Consider the following 23,807-nt stretch of genomic DNA (forward strand, 5'->3'; position numbering starts at 1 on the left):
ATAGTTGAGAGAACGTCCATTTCAAAGACTGTCAAAACTAAGGGTATATTCCAAAATGAACCCGTGGTACCCAACTCCAAACCATAGTTGTATTTTTTTTCTATAGCTTTTCGTTTCTTGCTTGTTAATTTTTCCTATTTCGGATTATAATCAAGTGTTTAACACTGCTTCTATTATTCAAGTCCTAAAAGTAGCTTCACCCGCAAAAAAACCTCAATTATGAAGATATCTGATACACCCTTTGGTTTTTGACATAACGGTACAATGATAATGAATTATCTTGCTAAATATCATTTCTGATGTTTCTCTTTTATTTCTTCTTTTCCTTTAAAAGTTATTGATGATACCTTTACCAATTTTTTCCCTCCTTTAATTCACTCCAACCCTTTAATTCAAAACAATTGAAGGGATCGTAATTCAGTTTCCATTTGTATTTATTTCATAGCGAACTTAGACTGGCCACCTATTTCTTTTTTTTTTCTTTTCTTTTAATTCATTTGTTAGTGTATCTGAGATTCCTGTCTGTCCCCACCCCATCAAGAATTTTCAAAAAGTTATCACGATTTTCTCTCACGGTTGTGTTGGTTTCATGGTTTCAGGGTTGATATTTTTTTAAGCTTCTTCCCCAATACGGATCAACGGTACCCCAATCGAATTAATGACAAAAGGGTCTCCTTTTTTTTCTTGCGTGTATAACCTAACTAACCATAGATTTCGCTCAGTGAAGTAATTGTTTTCTCTGCCTGTTTTTTCTCAGACACAACAAGAGTTCCACGAGAGCATGAAATTAATGGACGTGATTATCATTTTGTTTCTCGAGAAGAAATGGAGCGAGATATTCAAAATCATTTGTTCATCGAAGCTGGTCAGTATAATGACAATCTTTATGGCACCTCCGTAGCTTCTGTTCGAGAAGTAGCTGAGATGGTATGTTAACTACCCTTTTATGAATTAGGGTCTGTAATGGATCGTGAGTAGCCTTTGGCGTGAGGAGATATAGAGAGCATCAAATATTTTCTGTACTGAGCCTTTATGAATTCTTTTCACCTTCATAAGACTAGTGTGTTTCTTAACGATTGAGGAACACTGCAGCTCCTGCGTATTTTAAAACGTCATCTAAATGTTTACAATCACTTGAATATAGATGGCAGTGATCTCTTCACCTCGACTAGAGCTAAATATTTTAGTTGTACATCACCTGTACTCTACCCATTCTTAATGCCTCTCATGGTACATAGGTAAATAAGGTACATTTTGAAAATTCACAATAAGTGATGTCTATTTGTTTTGTATATTTTAAATAAGTGGCAACTCAGCATAGCTTGATCTCAATTTTATAGAGTGTTTATCAACTATGTCTAATTAATGTCTGTAATATCTTAGCTTCGGCTTGTCTTACTGTTGGTAATATTTACCAAAAACTGGCATAATTAAGATCTATTGGTCCTACAGATGTCGAAAAACGATTGCAAAATTATCGATCGAAAGTAGGAAATTAAGTTTTAGCAACTTAACTTCATGAATTTTACCTAAAAAAATGTTATTGACTTGTTATTGTTATACTGGAACTCCTAGGTTTATTGTGGTATTTTTCCGAACCTGCCTATTTCTAACAGTTTTTACAGAGATTATAAATCTCCAGAAAAGATACGACATCGTGAGGAAACTATTAAGAAAATAATCCCTTGATTTGGTAGATTTTTGAAATCTATTTTATTTTATACCGTCAGGGACCAAATTGTGGGTTTTGCCAGGCTTTCGGTATGTGGGAACATTATACTGGGATATAATGGAAAAATCAGTTCTGATTGCCAATTTGAAAGTTTTGCTCATGTTGGGAGATAGTACGTGTCTTACACTTGTCTTCTATATTTGAAATAAATGATCAAATAACAAGTTTGACAGTTCTTGATAAATGTGACAAGATCCTGGGGGCACAGGTAAAAACTACAAGCCGGATCCAGATTCACCTTTTATGAGAGAGTAGACAATTCTGATTTATTCTTAATTTACGTTCAGATTGAGAGATAGCGATATCCAGTTAGTCTAGCATAGTCGTTGCTAGTAAGATTTTTGTCAGGACGTCTCTTATTCATTTTGCCCTTCTGCTGGGACCGAAATTTCCACTTGCGTTGGTTTTTTTAACTCATTCTGTAGTATGAATTTTAACCAGTCCCGCCTTCAACACCTTATTACATTTAATTGCAATAAATAAACAGGTGTAGTTAGCGTGCTCTATTCATCAAGTTTTTTTTTATCAAAATAGATTTCGTACAAAAAAAAATTTACAAGCCTGTAAAGCTTTTAAAACTCACTAAGAATCGTTATATTTTACTAATAGACAAATATTCTAAGAATTTTCTATCTTCAAAAGGACAAATTGAGGTTATTGAGCTCTTAGATACAATAAGCAAATAATCAAATGCAATAGGTTTCAATAAGGTCTTTGAGCGCAATTCATTAAGTGCAATAACCTATTGAACGCCAAAAATCAATTGTAATAAGATTATTGATCGCGGGGCAAGTGAGGTTGTCAGTATCTTGGTAAGGTCTTTACTGATAAAGGTAGTTCCTCTATGACTGAAGAATTGTGCAACTTAATAAAAGATGGAAAAAGGGTTTCGAGCAAAATATTTTCAAAAACCATTGATTAATGATTGTTTTTGTATAAAAAAAATAAATTTTTAAAACACTCACAAAATCTGTTGTTCTATACGCCATCCTAACGTAAAATGCTAGTATTTCGATTTCACTAACATTTATATTTTCGATATCTAGCAGAAAGTTTTTACTAACGAACTGTTGGTAAAATTCTGACGGTTTGAAACGTTCTTGGAGACAATTGATGATGAATTTTGAATCTTAAATAAAAAAAAAAAAAATAATATGTGATGTATAAAAATAAACTTAGCAGTTTTATTTATTTGAGAAATTATTGTGAACAGTTTTTGCAATTTAGAGATAGCATTGCATTTTATTCCTGTTTTAGACAGGAATATTCCTGCATTTTATTCCTGTTAAATAATGTTGTCTCATTTTTAAATTCCCCGCTAATGAACATGTTTCCGTAAGATTACAAAAATAGTAAGCAGCAATCGTTAACAACAATTGGAATGGCGGAAATAACCCTATAATTAATTAACTTGCATTTCGATTGGCGTAATTTTAAAAGTTCTGCTACAAGTTTCGTTCCTTTTTTCATAAGTATAAAACTCGTTTAATGCAAAAACTCCTTTTTGTACCTTAAAATATCTGATTTCCACCCTCTTGATGACTCAAAACCCTAATTTAATTCTACGCCTCAAACACTTACAACTATGATACGATGAGCCCCATGTCATTTATTAGTTAACCCATGATTTTCAAATAACCACCCAGAGATAAAGTACAAATAGCCGGAAAAACATCGTTAGGAAAGTCCTTCCTTGAAATACAAACTTTATTTCCATTTGTTTTTTTTTATACGTTGTTAGCCAAACACCCTGATATATTGTTCGCCAAAGACCCTAACGGATGATAGACAGAAAAAAAAAAGAAGTTCTTATATTCTTTCGTCCTTTATTTCAGATGTTGAGATAACAACCATTTTATTTTAGATACAGTACATAACTTGTCATGATGAAATGGTTCTCTATTTATTGTTTAGTGTACTACTAATTTGAACAGTTTAATGTTAAGGGTATAGGGATAACGTTTGTTTCTTCTATCTTCTATAAACTTTAGTCCATGGGACTTTTATCTTGTAAATGCATAATGCTTGAGTATTAATACAAAAGAATAAAGCCATATTTGTTGCGTAACAATGGCTTCACACTGGCTGAAGTCGACCTATCGCACTACTTCACTAAGTTCTGTAAGAACGTAAACTTGATTCTAATTGGTGAATTATTTTTAGCTGACCAATCATAGATTATTTTACATTCTTACGTCAAGTTGCTTTTCAGATGTGGCCTTATTAACATAAAATCGGTTGTAGTGGCTGAAAGGGCATTATGGCATAAGAGATCACCGCAGGGCTGCCACTCCTTGCAATTTTTGCAAGATCTAATAAGCAATTGCTCATTAACCTGGCTTTAATGAGCAGTTGTTTGAGCATGAAAGGTTTTTATAGGTTTCCAAACAAATTTAAAGTTTTATTTTCAAATTTTCTGCGAGTGAGAAAAGAGAATATAATACATTTGGACAAAAACAATGATACTTTGAAATATCTTTAGACCTGAATGAGGTTGAAGAAAATTGATAAATTGATCCGTAGAGATTGAGACTTTTGGGGAACGAGTTGTAAGTCTAGTTTTGGCATCCACATCCATAAAATGTTAGACTCTGCCTTTAGAATTACCCCAGACGAGATAAGATCGTAATATGAAATTTTGGCATGTCTGAACATACTCAATAAAAAGGATACATTTTTTTTTTTTTTTCTAGGGAAAACATTGTATTCTTTATGTTAGCGCGAATGCCATCAAGAGGCTGCAACTGGCAAAGCTTTATCCTATTGCCCTATTTGTCAAACCCAAATCTCCTGAATTAATTATGTAAGTATTATCCATATATTTTCGGGGTGAGTCACGCCCCTCCGTAATGATGCTGATGGTATGTTCGTCTGTGTGAGAACAATATCCAAAATGTTGACAAACGAAAATTATAAAAACTCTAGGAGATAAGAGTATAGCCTGTCCAAATTGCGTCAATGGTATGCTCTTTCTAGGGACCAAATTTCAAAAATTAACCAGTAAAAATGGACGAATTACATGAACTATGTGTGATATCACCGGATAAATTGGATTGAACTTGATAGTTTGGAGAAAACTCAAACCTGAATCTGAAACTTAAACTAGTTCCCCAGTTTTAGTCTTTTCGGGCAAATATAAACACGTTTTCTCGCGAATATTTTACAACTTGGCGTTGACTGTTTTAATAGGATTTTAAACAGTGAAATCAGAACTCAACTGTCTAATCACATACTGTGCTGTATGACAGTGTTTTTTATTATAAATGAGCTTATAAATTTATAAATTTTAAAATTTATAAATTTAAAAATGAACACTTCGTACATGCTTACCCCCTAAAGAGAGAGGGAGAAAAGAAAAATTCAATACTATAAAGGAAACTATATAAATTTAACTCTTATAAATTTTAAAAATGAGCTTCGTTTTGGCAGTCAGGTGAAACTTCCTATTTTTAATCTCATTTAATTCTTTTGTTTACATGTTTTTCTCTATTAAATAAAAAAAACAAGTTTTTCCAACTGAAAGTAAGGAGCAACATTAAAACTTAAAACGAACAAAAATTATTACGTATATGAGGGGTTTCGCCCCCTCGTCCATGCCTCGCTCTTTAGGCAAAAGTTAGAATTTGTCTTCAATTCTTTAAGAATGACTTCTGCATCATAAAGGTCGTTTAATTTGAATTAACAGCTCTTTTGAAATTACTAAAAATATTTTAGCGTAAAAAGCAAGGTATTGACGAGGGGGCGAAACCCCTCATGTACGTAATAATTTCTGTTCGTTTTAAATTTTAATGTAGCTCCTTAGTTTCAGTTGAAAAAAACTTGTTTTTTATTTTATTTTATTTCTTATTGTTTTTTAAATAATGCTGGGAAATATAGAAGCCCCTTCATGGAAATTCTCTCCCCCGTGAAAAATTCCTCCATGGAAAGATCCTCCCACGCAAGCCTTCCTCCTATTCCACTCCCCTCATCAGACCCCCCCCCCCTTGAAAACGTTTGTATACTCTCCAATAACCAATACTAAATGTAAACAATGGGCAAAGCTCATAACTTGTAGCCCTTCCCCTGGGGACCTAGGGGGATAGAGTTGTCCTCAAAGATATAGTTATTAAATTTTTTGACTATGATGAACAAAATGGCAATCTCAAAATTTTGATCCGGTGACTTTGGGAAAAAAATGAGCGTGGGAGGGGGCCTGGTTGCCCTCCTATTTTTGGTCAATTAAAAAGGGCACTAGAACTTTTAATTTCCGTTTTAATAAGTCCTATCGTTAAATTATTGGACCACTGGGTCGATACGATCGCCCCTGAAAAAAAAAAGAAAAACAAAAAAAAACAAATAAACACGTATTCATGATCTTTCTTCTGGCAAAAAATGCAAATTTCCACATTTTTACATATAGGAGCTTTAAACTTCTACAGTAGGGTTCTCCGATACGCTGAATATGACGGTGTGATTTTCATTAAGATTATATGACTTTTATGGGGTGTTTCCTCTTTTTTCGGAAATAAGGCAAATTTTCTCAGGCTTGTATTTTTCAATGGGTAACACTAAACTTGATAAAACTTATATATTTAAAATCAGCATAAAAATTCAATTTTTTTTATATATCTATTGGTATGAAAGTTCCGTTTTTTAGAGTTTCGGTTGCTATTGCGCCGGGTCACTATTTACTTACAGTTCGTTACCATAAACTGTTTGGTTCAGGTTTTGTCTATAGTATTGAATTTTTCTTTTCTCCCTCTCTCTCTTTAGGGGGTAAGGATGTACGAAGTGTTCGCTATTACGTTCATAATCCAACATTTGAGGCAAAATGTCAGTTTTTGTTCCAAATTTTTTCATCTGGAATCTCAAGAAAGCTGATTTTTGTCTGAAACTTTTTTGAAAAATGCTTTTATAAAAGATTAAACATGTTAGGTTACCTGAAACGAAATCACGACCTTCTGAAACGAATTTCTGGGATGGGCTTACAGAATAAGGTATGTCCTGGAAAGATATTTTGAAGTGGCCAACCCATCTCTACAGCTTTCCCCAATAGAGGGTCTAGACCTTTGATGACCTTTAAAAACCATTGTTTAGTAAATGTGAAGCCATGCAGAATAGATCCAATGCAGTATAATTGTTAGATAATAGTATTATAGTTGTAATACAATAACCGCGATAACATGAATATAACAACAAGCTTTGTTATAAAATAACAAATAAAAAACTTTTTTGAAAAATACTTCTATAAAAGATTAAACATGCAATACCTGAAACGAAATCACGACCTTGAAGGGGAAAAAATCATTGAGCTTCTAAATATAAGATACATTATAGGGGTTCAGTTTGAAATTTTTAAGTTGGCACCACTGCCATTTAAAAAAAATAGACATAAAAGACGCTCCTGTTTTTTCACCTCATGTTTGTCATTTTTTTATTTTTTATTTTTTTTTTTTACTGCAATTTTCGAGCCCGTCCGATATAGACTCTAATCCAAATTAAGATATGAATGTTTATAAATGTTGTTTCGAGGTTCTCCAGAAAAAAAAACAAACGGTTTTATGCCAAACAAACGTCTTTTTTCGGGTAATTTTTAAATGGCTGTAACTTTTTATGGGAGTTGCTACTTCAAATTCTGGAGTTAGCTCCAGTGCCCCTTTGAAGCTCCGCCTCATGAATAGTAATGTGATTCTCCTCTATGCAAGTGAATGCTGGAAACTAAATGTCCAACTGGAGAAACATGTTCTAGCCTTTGAAAACATGTGTCTTAAAAGAATCCCGAAGGCATCGTGGCAGGAAAATATCACCAAGATAGCAGTTTGCCGAAGAACCGGTCATTTTTTGACGGTCATTATTTAAAACGTAGAAGACGAATGCACCTTAGCAACGTCTTTAATAAGTCAGAGGATCGACTTCCACGCGCAGTTTATGAGTGGCACCCTGAAAGAAGGCTCAAAAGAGGTCGACCAAGACACATCTTACGACGGTAGTATGACCAGATGGTCTTCAAGGCACAGTGGGAGGACTTTAGGGCTGCAGTTCAGCTCCGTGATCTCCTATGAGGCCTCGTAGACGCCCTATGCGTCATTCCTTACTCTAGAGGATCTAAGGTCTAAGATAAAAGCCATGAGCCTCAACAAGGCTTTTATTTCATCCTATCATCTTAGATGCTGACTTAAACTTTATAGTGGATGAACCTGTATAAGGTCTCCTTATTCAAGTTTAGAAAAGAATTTACGAGGTATAGGTTCCTCCTCTGGGAAAATTTGAAGCTATAATATAATGTACATCGGTTTTTAGAGAAAGTAAAAAGGAATGGCATTCATACAAACCCCTTCACTTATGATAAGGTGTTGCTGGTATGGTTTACATAACATATTACAATATTATGATTCAATAATGATGTAATAATGATACCCCTTCACTTCTGTTCCTGACGATGTTTAATTATTTATTTGTTGCAGTGAATGGAATAAACGGATGACAGAGGAACAAGCTAAAAAGACATTCGACAGGGCTGTTAAATTAGAACAAGAATTTGGTGAATATTTCTCAGGTAAATATTTATTCATTTGTAAGCTTTCTGAAACCCCATATTTTACTTAGTAGTCTGGGGTCATAAGACAGAAAGGTCTAGACTAAGATGTTTCTTTGAAGAGCATGTGTTGAAGTTATCCCTTCCTTCCAGTGCCCCTCTGAAATGAGTTCCTTGAAAAAAGTCCTTATGTTACTTAATATGTCTCTTGTTCCATTGACGTGTGCCCCTTAATAAATGAAAACTGTGTCATTGTCAAATAGCTCGTGTGATTTTTATTATTGTCCAGGAATATATCGAACCAATAGTCATTTATATTGAAAGCGGGATCACTCAAGCGTAGATTTTAATTTCTTGATAAAAAGCCCTTTTTGGCCCACTTTTAAGAGCCCTCCGAGCATTTTTAGAACAACAATTTGTCTTTTGTGCCATCTTGTCCAGGGAAACAACAATTTTGGTACGCACACTTCCAAAATACTAACGATTGACAATTCTTAGATTGTCAATCAGCTTAGAGCTATCAAAAACCTGCAAAGCCCTTCATTTCCAAGGACAAACGTCCATGGGGCGGTGCATTCAGTTTCTAAGCATGCATGAAGTTCATGTAAAAGGAATTTTACTGCCAACAATTTATAAGCTTTATTTGAATGAAGTGGACTCATTTGATGCTTCAGTTATTTCTTTACAGTATTACCTAGTTGGAGGGGGATCTACCCCTAACTCTCCTTCATTTAAATGAATATGTTAAGGCTAAAAGTTAAGACTACCGAATAACAGGCATACACACTCTTTTTGAGGATCCGAAAAAAGAATGTCCCCGTTCTCTCAATAAAACCTTTCGTAAAATCTCAAATCCCAGCCGGAGGACAAACTAGCTTACAGTTACCGGGATCATAAAATTGCAAATATTCACTTACGGAAAGAGACTTACTGACGAAAAAAAGATGTTGTCTGGGACTTGAAACCACGATTCTTTGATAAAGAGCCATCTTTTTCGCACGTTCTACCGAATGAGCTATCTAGAGCTTTGTTTTACACCTATAGTTTTTGATTTATAACAATAAATGTGTTTCCTATCACCAGTTTTTCTCTAGAGTTTTCGGACATAGCTAATTGTTATATAAGATTAAGCGTTGAAAAGAGGTGCAGAGAAGGTTTTATTCTCATATTGTGGAAAGACTGTAAGTGTAAAAAAGAATATTGTATTCATGGGCTTATTGCACGTAGATGGAGTGGTGGGCATCACTCCAAGTTTACGATCGTAAAAAAAAAATCCCATTCGAAAATCAGAAAATTGCAACCTAGAGTTAATTTTATAATATTTCAGACCATTTTCCTGAAACCCTTTTAGGAGGGAAAGGGGTTGTTTCGAGTTAATGCTGAAAAAAAAAACAAAAAAAAAAAAACAGGGAAGGCTGATTCAATTTTTTTTTTAATTAGTGTTCTTTTTAAGATAGTGCCGTTATTGTAGTCCTCTTGGTATACACTCTCACGCTCCCTAAGTACATCTTCAAGCTGTCTTAGTCCCTCTTTCATTTTAGTAAATGGTTCTTCGCATTTGAAAAGGGATTTTGAAAATTTCAGATACGACCTTTAGGCGTAAGAGCGATTGTTTTTAGCTTAAATTGCGCTTACAAGAACCCAGATAGTCGTTGACGGCATACTTAGCACTTTTACCGTATGCTCAGAATGGTTGTTCCGCACTGGGATACCTTAGCTTTGAAAAAGAAGCTACTTTACTAGAGCAAGTGCTTTGTTGAAATTCAATGTACAAAAACACTGCTTTTTCAATGACAAGTATGGAGCGCAATATTAAAACTTGAAACGAACCAAAAATATTGAATGAACAAATTTCTCAACTTGAAACGAACAGTACATATGTGCGCCCTCTCCACAACCCCCCGCTCTTTGCGTTAAAGTTAGACTTTTTGTGAAAAACTTTGAGAACAACTTTTGAAACACAAGGGCCGATGAATTAGAATAATAAGCTTTTCTTAAAGCACTAAAAATTGGGTAGGGGCAGCCCCCTTTCATGTAGGGAATAATTTTGGTCGTTCAAGTTACAAGGTTGACTCCTTAGTTTCAGTTTTCTAAATTTTAGATCACTTTTCAAATAATACCGGGAAATCATCCTCTCCCCTCCCTGGGAAATGTTCTCCGGGAAATTTCCCCTCCTCCAGACTTCACTTTAGAAATCTTAAAATGCCAGATGTGACAAATAACCTAAAAAACTAACGAAAACAGCGTTTCAATAAGAAACACGAAAAAGAACTCTGTGTTCTAGCAGTAGGTATCGCAAAGATAAGAGTGTGTGGGTGAATAGGCAATTCAGGCGTTCTCGTAGTTTCGGTTGTGCAATGATTTCGACAGTGCGGGTGAAGGAGTAGCCGGCCGGTTGCAGATGTATTACTTTAAAATATGCTCCAGTTTTTACAACAAGTATCTCTATTACAGCAATCATTCAAGGAGATACACCAGAGGAAGTCTACAAAAAAGTCAAAGATGTTATCATCGAACAATCAGGACCGAAAATTTGGATACCAGCAAAAGAGAAGGTGTAAACTGATGTAATATCCATTCTCCCAGTAATACCTTTGGGTATTATTTGTAGTTTAAAGAAACTACCTACCGCACAGTATCTCAGTGAATAAGTTAAGAATACAGTATTGACATTTCAATGACGACGAAATATCGGAGATTTTGATCGCGATCAAATGTGTACATTATTGACGGCAATTGTGAATAAACTGTTTGACCTTGACTGTGGTAGATTTTAATTGTAGAATTATTGAATCGTATTTATGAATTTTACCTTTCCAAGAACATTGTGACTAAATACAATTTGTGAATATTTTAAAAAGAATTATTTGTTACGGTAATTGCACTTTTTTAAATCTGTGTTTTGGAAATAAAATCAGTGTTATATTTAAATTACCGTCAGCTACAAATCATTATTTTACCCTCGTAATTTGAGGGGGAGGCTTTCTGTAGTTTTTATATCTGTTGTGCTAGTTCAAAGGCCCATTTTTGACAGTTTTGTAAAACTGAGATTTGTGCCCCACCTCCCCTCACTAAGCCAAATCGATTGATTGGTCCAACCGCTTTTAGAATTTTCCGTTTGATTTTCAAGGTTCTGTTTTTTATTATTAAGTAAACGGGTTAATAGAAATAAATGACGAAAAGTGAATGTGGAAGAGATCAGTCACAGGAGGTAAAAAAAAAGAACGAAGTAATATTAATTTAAATATCACCCAAAATAGTTGGTAAAAATGATCCCCAAATTGGTGAAATCCGCTGCTGCCCCCCCCCCCCCTGAAAAAAAGAAAACACATTTTGGCTATGTGACGCCTCTGAAGGTACTTGTGAAGTAGGTGCACTTCATTTTAAAAAAAAGTAAATTTTGTTTTAAATGAATCACTTATTCCGCTGCTATGATCTTGCTAAATGCTTAAACTTTTCGATAAACAGACAACCGAGTGGTTTTAGTTTGCGTTACGGTAGGTTTAAAGTTTTACTTATTGCTGAACAATTTTTATTTGTAATTTAACTAGACTTTATTTTGATCAAAATTAAAATAAATATTATTTTTATTAAATATTTGAGACTTTATTTTAATTGTGTATGTCATACACATCAAATAAAGTGTAGTCAAATACACTGTATGAGTTAATCCCTATTTGAATTACATGAACTTCGAATTCCTAACATTTATATTGCGATTCCAGGGTCTCGATAAAATATTAAAAATTGAGCTTATAAGTTGAGCATTGAGTAAAATTCTGTAAAATAATCATCAAAAGTATCTGTAATATTTTTTTTGGTGATGGGGGGGGGTTGCACTAATGTATAAAAGTGAGTAATATTCATTTATTACACCTAATTCAGCTAACTGTAAAGGTGCAACGGCCGTTGGAACAAGTAAACACATTCCACAAATGTAATGACATCTATAAATACCTACACTGAAAATATTGACGGATCCATGCGTAAAGTTCCGAACCTTATTTACATCCATGGGCGCCTAGCTGAATTGGGGGGGGGCAAACTGCGTCTAATTGTACTTTTAATGCTATATAATAGAAATCTCAGAACAAAAATATAAAAATAAGGCAGCATCATTCAGCCAGGGGGGGGGGCAAGAGCCCCCCCCCATATGGGCGCCCATGTTGACATCTTTTGACAACTTAATTTTTTTGTGATTAATTGACTATTAAATTTATAAACAAGTTCTTAAGGTTTCCAATGATTTTTCATCATTAATGACATCTCAAATTTTCTTTGGATGAAATGCTATTCCCTTGGCCTCTTGAGGACTATTCAGTAAAACTTCCCTTGGTTTAAAGTCTATAAGGGGGTTTGACTCCCCCCCCCCCGAAATGTTTATTTGACTCGTAAAAACGTAACAAAAATGGATGTAAACAAATTTTGTATGCGTTTTTTGTGTGTTTTTTTGTTAACCCCCCCCCCTCCGCGAAAAAATATCTTTGAGTAAAAACCCAAAAGTTTTTTTTTTTTTTAAGAAACAGTTGACTGTGCAAAAATGTTGGTTTTAGGCATCCAATATACGCGAAAGCCATTTTGTGATTTGAAGCTCCAATTCTCTATTATTGTTGTGAGTTGTGAGAAACGAGAATATAATGCATTTATAACCATTTTATCAATTTACAGCCTAATAGGAATATATTTTTTTTTCTCTGCTGCCTTGCTCGATTAAAGTGGGTGAATCTAAGTTTCGCAAAAGTTTTACATAATGTCTTTTGAATTACTGCACAATAGAGCTTTTAGTGGTAGGATTTTTATTGGTGTCACTCTGATACTCTTTTAATTTAATTTTGGTTGGCTGCTGAAAGAGAATATTAATTCCATTTTGTTCTTACTGATTGCTCTTTGAATCGACTTTAACCTTTGAAAATTTGAGCTTTCTCTCTTATTTTAGTTTAGCAGTTAAATTAGATCTCTTGATTGATTATATCTCCAATTTCAGGCCTTTAGTAATGTGCCAATATTGTTGTATGTTTTCAAAGTTTATACACACCATTTTTCAATTTTGAAAGTATATTGATAACTTATTTTCTCCTCCCTTCTTGAATCTCTAAGATATTTTAAGTTTTGACAAAATTGTTCAGACCAGAGAGTGGAAAAGGCCTTATATGCTTGTTTGGAATATCTCCAGTCCCTTATAATCATCGAGCAATCTCTTGATAACAAGATTTCCTTTCATACTAGTGCCTGTTTCAAGATCGGTCGCCGTATCAACCTGTCCCAATCTTGTATTCTGAAAATTCAGTGGTATGGAAATTTTCTGACTGTATATACTATGTTTCAGTCAGTCAGCACTATTGGAGGGGGATATCTGCCCTCTAGACTGTTTTGTCCCCTCCCAAGAACTTAAAAAAGGACAAGTTTTCCCCACTCGATTGTGAAAAATAATTTGCCCCCCCCCCCTCCCCGTTAAATATTTATAAGTTAATGCCATTGGTTCCAGGGATGATGTTCTCATAGGTTGATATTATTCATTCGAGTTTTCATAGGCTGAAAAAAGTTAATCTTTAAAGTAACTGTTGGTTAAGTTGACAGAAAGGTGTGTGATATGCCATAAACGGCCTAGAATGTAGCTAAATTTTGTCACGTGGCAAAGTCTATCTTGTGCAGTTGGCAATGTTGTGTTTGTGTAAACTGATTAACCTACAAAAATAGACGGTAGCTTGAAAGGCAGCATAAAGAGTAGGATTTGATTCCAAAGATGTCTCTTAAAATCGAGTCCTTATTCTGCTTGTAATAAAACTAGTCTGGCACAGTCTTCGTCAATTATTATAGAAAGCTTGCAAAGCTAATTCAATCATAATTTAAGTCTCAAAATGCTGACAGCCCTGCTTGATTGTGAAGTATTTAAATCTTTCCTTTCTTCGCTCTACTGCTTAGAATTGGTTAGGTAAAGGAGATTTCGTTTTCTTCCAGTTTGTTCTTTATTAAGTTAATATTGATAGGAATCCCTTTAAAGTAATCTTAAATTACCGCTAGGGTAAAATCTAAATTTAGTCGGCTAACGCTAAATCACCGAATCTTTTAGAACCATAAATATAACAAAATCCTAAGTTGTAACTCTTAGAAACAGTCATAGTTCGCACTAGAGCTAACACGTAATTAAACGGAGTTCGTTCTGTTCCGGAGAATATATTTTAGAAAGTAGCAACACTGACCCTTGTAGGTGGCAAGAAAAAAAATCAGACGAAAAGCATTTGAAAAAGAGTATGACTGATACCAAACAATCTTTGTTAGTTGTTTCCAAGATCAGAAACAGAGCGTTTACCTTAGTTTTCCAGTTTTGAGCAGCTGTTTTCAAAAGCTATTTTTATTGTCGGTTTTTCAGGTATTTTGCGGGAATTACTTTTTCCTTCTGCTTTTGTTTGCCATTTGTTCCAATTAAACTAATCTTAATTATCACTAACTAAGTTAGTTTTGAAGATTTAATTATCATTTAGAGTTCAATCTTAGAGTTCCATTTGAAGGTAAATTTGGTTCAACTAACGTCTCCCTCTAAAATACAAAATGCCCCTGTGCCCACATCTGACCCACTTGAACTCATTTGTCCCCCCCTCCCTGATTTTGCAAACTTCTTTCTTCTCATTCTCCCCAATGTAGAACGGGATATTTAATAATTACTATCTTTTTCAAAAGTTCGGAAACGGTTTTATACAGCGAACTGTCGACTATACCCAGAACTAAGTGGAATTCTGTAGAAAATCTGAAATAGGACGGAACAGTTTTGAATCAGCACAAAAATACTCTTTATGTGTTTTACCGTTAAACTATGACATTATCACTAATGCTATTACTTTATTTTTGTTCACATTTTAGTCTTTTGTACAAATAGTGGTACTGGGTTATCGTAACTCAATTAGGCCGTATAGCACATTGTATTGTTACTGGGCACCTAGTTCGTCACTGTACATTGTTACTATGTATATAGTTCGTATTTTTCAAAATAATTCCGTTACCTGAAGGATCGTGGATATTTGAGAACACATTGCATTTACCTTCTGAAAAAGGTATTCCTAAATATGGCGGGGATGAGGACGATACAGAAATCCCCCTAATATAAGTCAATAAGACCCTCCCCCTCCCCCTTTAGAAAATTTTGATAATCTTGACCAACAACAATATTTCTTTGGGATTTCATTGAAAATTCCTACTTTTGTTACTATGGAAAATCTATTTCCGTTGCAAATATTTTATATGAAATGTCTGCAAAAAAGTACTAAGAATGTTTGCAATGGTGATCCTGAGGAAGTACACCGATGCCCAGCAATGGAGCAACCTCTTTGCCATGTGACAATTCTCAGCTGCACATTTCAGTGCCGACTTTATGCTAAACTTAATTATATAATTTCTTATTTGCAGTATTCTAACTGCCTAAAATTGTACGACGTGAAAAAAAGTTATGTTTTTTTATATTAAAAATCACGTAAAGGTGTATCTAATAGTTTTTCTGTGAAAGATTTGAACGTTCTGTATGATGTTCATTGAGACCGCCTACTTTTCCAGAATAATCTCTGTATTATTGTCAAATATCTTCTGGATTTTGTTTTCTTCTTCATTGCTCACCTTACATATTCATTTTTAACCAAAAAAAAAAAAAAAAGTAAAAGATGATCAATAAAAAGGTGAGAGGGGGTAAGAGAAGCATGTTTAATCTCCTTTTGTTCACCTTTCTTTTGCCACCGCATTTTCAGAGAGTCTTTTTTCTCTTCTAGAGAGTCGACATTTTCGGCACACTAACCCTATCGGTTTGCTGACGACTACTGCGATATAGAGTATTTCAGTAAGAACGATGAAGCCCTTCGCACTGCATATATTTCAAACATAAAGATACAGCATCATTCCTTATTGGACTAATGTTGAGGGGGGGGGGGCTGAAGTTTGGTCGGGGGAGGAGGGAGGGTTATTGCCTTGAAGGTGCATTTTTTTGGACCAAATTGACACTGTTGTCAGAATCCTTTTGACCATTGTATGCGAAATATCCCCCCTCCCCTATCCCGACTATTGTTCACAGGCAAAGTAATATTTTTTTTTCCAATCCTTTTATTTTTTAATACTTAGGTATTAGTTAATAATTCCAAGTTTATGCTTTGTATCGCCCCTATGTGCCAAAACAGTTTTTATGACTAGTGGCTATTCAAGATATGAATGGACACAGCAAATGATTGGTTTTGTCCGTTACATAATAGTCTAAACCCTTTTCTACAGCTTATAGTGGCTTAAAAGCCGCCTCAGAAAAATAAAGAGGAAAGATACGGAACTATTAACAAATTTGGCTGACTTTTGTTTATTGATTAGCGCTAAAAATACGCACCTCTGTGAATATGGTTTATGTCCATGCAACGTTGTGTGCAAGACGTATGGTTTGGATTTTGACCCCTCCCCCCCTCTTCGATCAAAACATTACATAAAATATTAAATACACATTTTTTGGTCATGGTATGAATAAGAGGTTTTCCGTAGTTGAATCTTCCATCCCGAACCAAAATCACGGGTGCAGCTCTGGTCGTACATTTTAATTTTTTAATAATTTCACGGAAACAAAATTGAAATTATTTATTATCTTATACAGGGTAGTGCATAAATGTATACCGTACCAAAAAAAATAAATATAGTGAAGCAAGTTACCATAACCTAGTTTTTGAACCTTTGTTAAAGAGGGAACTAAACTGTTGGTATAGAAAACTGTTGGTGGTTGGGAGAAGAGTCAAACTCTCTGTTTTTATTTATACACATTATCTGTACCAGTTTTTATCCACCCAAGTATTTGCGTCCTCGTTTTTGGAAGCTTGTGGCATCGACTACCTTCAGCTTCGATAAAACTTAGCTAAAAGTCAGTATTGTTATTGTTGCATTATTTTGAGCTGTTGATGTTCAGTTTTATCAATGTCCTTTAAATAAGTTTTGTATTGATTTGTTGTTCACCTCTTGTGAAATTCTACAAAGTACCAATGGAATTTCTTATTTATGTATATATTGCTGTTGTTAAAACCATTATGTGATTAAAGTTACTTTATGTCGTGATGTGGTGTTTTCGTTTATGGTAGGGTCGTATCAAGATCAATCTAATGATATGTATACCGTTTTAACACTAGAAAAAATACAGCCTTCTAATGTTGTGTTAAGAATAATACTCCAGACCCTCCACAGCCACTTGATGTGCGGGATGTCAATAGGGTCTCTACTTAGTTCTTAACTACACCGAGGTTGTATGCTCGCTTTCTTCTCCCGATTGGCTGTTATGTGATTACGTTGTTCTAGACTCATTCTTCTGAAATAGCACGGATGCTTCAATCTTCCCCATTTCAGTTCAGTGGCCATTTTTGGTCACACTGTTCATTTCTATAGCTCAGCATCGACATGAAGTGGTCTTCTGGAATACTTTATATAGAACCTGCTTTTGTAATTCTTTAGTTTGTCCCTTAACCTTGACCATAACCGGATCATTAACCTTGGAACGAATTTTGGAGTAGGATTCTAGGATGCGTGTTGATTCGCTTCAATGGAAAATTTAGTTTACGAGTCGTCTGTTTGAGCTTTTTCCAAAAGTGAATTCAAATTAAGGTGTATCGAGAGCTACTGATGAAAGTTGCATCAGAGGTTTTCAGCACGTAAGTTCTTAAATATGCGACTGACATTTGTAAAGATGTGCATAAGACAGGTGCAGGTGAGAAGCGCACGGGCAGGATGGTGTTGGCAGATTTATGGGTGATTTTATTAAATTTTAACGGAAAGAGCAGCTAAGAAACTCTAACGAACACCTCGTTTCGAGTTTTTGATCCATCGGATGTGTAACAGTACCAGACAAGCACAAAATTTTTATAACCTTAAAATTGAACAGCTGTGTTAGCAAGCTAGCCCATTTAGTTGGAAAAACGAGTCTTAGCTTATTGCAAATGATACAAGGTTGAATGTTTGGTGAACTCCTGCACAGTCAAAGCCCGCAACCTACCCAGTTGTACTGCGCAAAATGCTAGCCAGCCTGCAGTTTCGTAATCCCTCAAATTGAAGTGAGTTTCATGAAAGACTGGGAAACATCGACAAGTTGGAGCACACTTAACGTGACAGAAATCAGTTGGTTATCCATATTAAGGATGCGATTTCGTATTCTAGGGGCATATCCGTGATTCCCGACGGTCTGTATATTCATTCAGGACTAGTCAGGAAAGAGTTTTTTATTCTAATTATTAACATTGATATAGATTTCAATGCCTCGAAGGGGCTAATGATGCAGGCACTTTGGAAAGTCATTGGCTGCTCGGCTTTGCTTTGTTCCCAAGACGAATTGGAAGCAGAACTTAAGTTTGGTATTGAATTGAATATTGTTTTTTTTTCAATTTTCTATTCCCCCTTTTGCCCAAAAGTTTAAGTTTAGAAAAATTCGACCCTTTATTAAAGTAGCTGGTTTTGTAATCTGATAGCTACAATTCAATCCCAGAGAGGTACGGTCCTGAGACACAATACTTACGAGAATTGACCCTGCAATTTGACTTTAATATAATGCACATTTTTTGCTCGTAATGTATCTCTTCTTTATTATAGAAGAGCTCTTCTTTATATTGTTTGGTAAGTGTCAATGTATTTCTGAAAATTTATCAATATTTTTCTTTTCACTCTGTTTCATTAACATTCTTTACTTTTCTTTGACACTTTTTCTGGAAGATTTTCATATTTACAATTCTGTAGAATCATCAGATGCAGGGCAAACAAGTAAGCTAGGAAGTATCATGGCACCCACAATACTTGTAGAAAAAAAAGACAATAAGAGTCGTTCAAAAGAACAAGATCCCCCCTTCCCAAGAACAAAAGTACTTATCATCCAAAAACTTTGATTCACATTTTTTCTAGGCACTGCGACAATCTCTCGCGCATTCTGAAGCCATCATTCGTTGACAAGCCACAATTAATACCAACAGTGGTGAGTTAGGCAAATTTATGAGCATTTTACAAATATTACTACCAAAACTTTCATAGCAAAAAGCAGGTTTTTCGTGCTGGGATATTTCTTCTTCAACCAAAACTATCGTCAACATAAACGTACTGTATATTCTCATACTATGTCATTTAAAGCATTAGCAGGGGTAGAAAGATGCATTTTTTCGCAAAAACAAAATTTTAGAAATCTCAACGAGCATGCATATCAGTTATCAAACTTAAAACGAACTGACACCATTGAAATAAGAAATCAAACACAAAAAGAAGCAAAAAAGGCCATTAATGTGAGTTGTACTAATTTCGTTTAACTCCCCAAAATACTTAGTGTCATTGGCTCTTTAATGAAGACAACAGATATTTTTAAGCTGAGTGCATCGCTTTCGCAATATATTGCTATAAATATTTGAAAGAATGGCTTATATTAGCTAGTTTATAATTATTATTCTTTCATTTCAGTAGCAAAAATCAATGAGCGCAGAGAAGCAGTACTTCTTGAGATTCATCAACAAGCAAGATGATCTATCCAACTTTCAGGCCTAAGAGAAGCAAGCAGTTTGCAAGAATACAAAAAAACAATATTTTATTAATCACTTCAATATTGTGAAGTACAATATGTTGACTCAGGAAGCAGTTCCTTGGCAGGGTAGCAGAGGCCACGTAAGTGAAGAGCTTGAATGAATAGTAAATTCGTTAAGACAGGGATGAACAAAAATAGAACTTTATTTCAAAAATGTTAAGGGTTTTTCTTTTTGTAAAATATAAAAGGGGAGAGAAACAGGAGAATTTAACAATTTTACTGATAATTTACTAAATTTAAGGTTAAGAACCCTTGATTTTATCTATATTTTACGATTACAAGAAGCCTGTTCTGTTGCAACGACTTTCTCTGTAAAACTTAGTACTATTACACAAAAAGACGGGAACGGCATCTAGGCTTCCACAGAATTCGTTCAAATTATTGCTCAACTCTTACAAGATTCAACCTAGAAAAGAAAAAAGACGTCAATCGATTGGATATTTAATGACATGTAAAGAAAAAAAAAGAAAAAAAGAAGAACAACATAAAAAGTTAAAACCGACATTAGGTGGAGAGGACTAAATTAATATTAATTTGGGCATTAAATGCCTAAATGGTTGAATTTTTCTCTCGAACGTACAAAATTATTACAAAAAGAAGAAGAAAAATCTTGGAGGGACATAGAAGGACATTTAAATAATAATTATGGCAAGTTTAGAGAGTGTTAAGAGTTAGTAATAGTTTAAAATTAGGATTTTATCTAACGTTACACAAATAAAAGTAACGAGCCAGATAAAATTTGCCCCCTTTTTCAAAAAGAGGGACCCCCCCGAAAATCCAGTGTTTTTATTAAAAATCAAACCATCAGATTCAGCCCACCAGAGCCCTGTTATAGAGGTTTCAAGCTCCCATCTACAAAAATTTGAAATTTCGTATTGTTTGCCAGAAAGATCACGAAAGCATGTTTATTGATTTGTTTTCCCCTGGGGTGATCATATAAAAACTATTGATCCTAAAAGGTCGAGAGAGGGCTTATTTCATTGGAAATCAAAAGTTCTAGTGACCTTTTTAAGTTACCAAAATTACTGGATTGCAGCCACTGTCTTACTCTAGCATTGACATGTTACATGTGTTTTGAATCACGATGATTCATGGATAATTTGAGTAGTATATATCGAAAGGCGAGCCCACTCAACCTTTACCCAAATGAGTCAAAACAAAGAGTTGGTTGGTCTGTATAATTTTTAGTATGTATACTTGAAGTGACTAAAGCGGAAACACAGGGTCGAAGAACTCTCCTGATTATGTAGGAAAAATCCTGATGTTGTTTCGAATCATTATTATTCATTTATCCTTAAGTGATCTGATCAGTATGTCAAGTCAAAACGACCCTTTGACATATCAAGCTGATTGCTTTAAAACTTATTTCAAAACATACTTGTCTACACCACCCCCGAAAAGAGCCCTTGGCTATGCAAATGGCCCTTGGCTGTGGTCTCTGTTTTGACAAGCAATTGAAATGAAAAAAATATATTTAATATTTGTGATTAATAGAATAAATATCCAGAAATAAAAGTTTAATTTTTAGAATCAGAAGACAATCGGTTTTCTGTTGATATGTGAATAAAACTGAAACACTAAAAGGATATATACATCTAAAGGACAGTTGGTATTTCCAAAAAGAGGCCCTTCTAGGTAAGTCAATAAACTAGTAGTTTCAAGCATTTGATCTTAGATAATTTTGATAATAACCACATTGCTGTATAGTTTGGATTTCTAGCTATACATTGGCTTTTACAAATCTTCTTGGTAAATTTTTGTTATTCATATTATTGACTTATTAATAAAGTAAACATACCACTCAATGGCTTTTCTTATGCTCTTTCCAAATATAATAATCATTTTGTTGGAAATGAATTTCACCCCACCCATATATATACCAGTTTAGGGTATATATTTGCACATTAGGGGAGTGGGGGTAAATTTTATTTCTGCTGTAAATGAGAGGTAAGTTTAAACTTTCCCCCACCCCCCTACTGTGCGAATATATACCCTGAATTGGTATATAACCAATTATATTTGGGGGTGGGGGTAAAATTCATATCCAACAAAAATGATTATTATATTTGGAAACAGCATAAAAAAAGTATCGATTGGTATGTTCACTTTATTTGTAAGTCAATAATATGAATAATAAAAAAATTACCATCTTCTTGATTCTTATTTAATAACAAGTTGTGAGGTTTTGAGTTTTACATAATTTTGCTCAATTGGATACTGTTTTTTTTTACCCTATGCAAGCATTAAAACATAATGCACTTCCAAATCAACCATGCAAAATATCCTTAACTCCCTTTATGGCACATCCAAACCATCAGCTTTCTGAAAAAAGAATTAAAAATTATTTCTATCCCATTTTGACTGTTTTGGGATGGAAGAGGATTTTCTAAGACTGGAACCCTAGAAATTTCTAAGGCAATCCAGAAGACTTGTAAAAAATCTCCTTATCCCTAAATAAAGAAGTTTGCCCCTAAGAGACCTTGAATCCTAGGTGGGGGATCCATGTGGGAACCAAGAGACCTAGGTGGGGAATCCATAGAATTCAGCACTGGTTGTATTTCCAAAGTTACATAGTTTATAACTTATTTAATAGTTTTGCAATTTTGCTTTATAAAATTTATAAAATTAAGTTTTGCACAGCCAAGTGTTGCCTTATAAAATTTTAACTTCTGCCTAACAAAGCTCTAAAAATGTAGTTTTTTGGGAAAAAATGGACTAGACACCAAAAATTTTAGCGCGTGTTCCGCTTCACGCAACACGCGCATCTTCCTAAGAACAGTACTCTCTAAAAAATAAACAACTTCTTCCTTTGACTTTCTTTTCTCTCTTTCCTCATTTTTTCTTTTTTAGCAGTTATTATTAACTTATTGTCTTAAAAATCGAAGAGCATCTGAAAAGAAAAAGATGTCGTCAATGTAATACGTATCATTTTGTCCATCATATGAATTGTCAGTTCATCTCTACGAACAAGAACACATAATCTGAAGCTGGGGCTTCACCTATCGGAATTTCTAGATTCTGGGCTGTCTGGATTGTGAAGCAGGTCCCCAAAAAAGCGCCAAGATATTTTTTTCACTCCCACTTCCCAGCACTTCAGAGCTTCCACAATCGTTTTGTTTTCATGTTTATTAAAGTCAATTTTTGACTTCTTATTCTGTTTCTTCCACCATTAGAATAATTTCTTTTTTTAACACAAAAGCTCCCAGAATCCAGAAATCTGAAAGCTCAAATGCCCCTTTTTTTCAAATTGGTCCAGGATACTTTCCACTGGCTTCACGTTACATATTGCATGAGAAATAAAAGTAAACACAAAATCTGGAAGCCGAGAATCTGGAAATTCTAGGAGGTGAAGCCCCAGCTTAACTTTTTTTTATTGGATTGTGGGGTTCCGGCCCCAGAAAGCCCATTATTTAGGCTCATATATTTTTTATAAGCCCTAGGCTTTGTTTTAGGTCTGCCAAAAAGCATATAGAAAGTAACTACTGCTGTGTTTTAGTTGAACTGATTGGAAGGAATTGTTGAATAAAATAGACTATAAGTTTTTAAAAACATCTAAAAGAAAATTATATTATAAATAATATTATTTATCATGCAAAGGCTTTAAAAAAAAACGAAATTTAAATTAGTATAGCAGTTGCTTTCAATTCCTCCAGCTGAAAGGTAGCCATAGGTAAGCTTTATACACTTTTTAGCCGATCTAGAACGAACCCCTACATAACCAGGAGCTAAAAAGCTGAGCTACTAAGCTTGGTTTTATCAGATAAAAGATCAGGATTTTCTTGGAAAAAACAGTTGTTGAGAAATTAAAATTTCGAGGAAAGATTTCAGAGCCTTACATCATCAAGGTCTCTTAGCAAAGGAAGGGTGTGCAAAAGCACAGAATGGCTGGCCCCCATCCCCCCATCGCACTTCCTGGCTGAAGGGCCTTGAGACGGAGATCAGTACCGCAGGTTCGGACCTTAAGGGTGTAGTCTCACCTGCTTTACTTTTTTTTATCTTTACCTTAGCAA

The 23,807-nt window shown here is 34.5% G+C and overlaps 1 protein-coding gene across 1 annotated transcript in view; it reads left to right on the forward strand.

Annotated features, from left to right (window-relative positions):
* Positions 1-12,252, forward strand: part of dlg1 (MAGUK family member discs large 1) — a 45,484-nt gene extending 33,232 nt beyond the window's left edge. Inside the window, 4 exon segments of the mRNA XM_089104182.1 lie at positions 758-927; positions 4,426-4,535; positions 8,176-8,267; positions 10,701-12,252. Coding sequence (XP_088960308.1) covers positions 758-927; positions 4,426-4,535; positions 8,176-8,267; positions 10,701-10,807 — 479 coding nt within the window. The 3' untranslated portion in view covers positions 10,808-12,252.
* Positions 12,253-23,807: the final 11,555 nt, after the last annotated feature.

The sequence above is a fragment of the Artemia sp. Qi Xiang Cuo genome, chromosome 18, assembly GCF_049724085.1.
Source record: "Artemia sp. Qi Xiang Cuo chromosome 18, ASM4972408v1, whole genome shotgun sequence".
NCBI lineage: Eukaryota > Metazoa > Arthropoda > Branchiopoda > Anostraca > Artemiidae > Artemia > Artemia sp. Qi Xiang Cuo.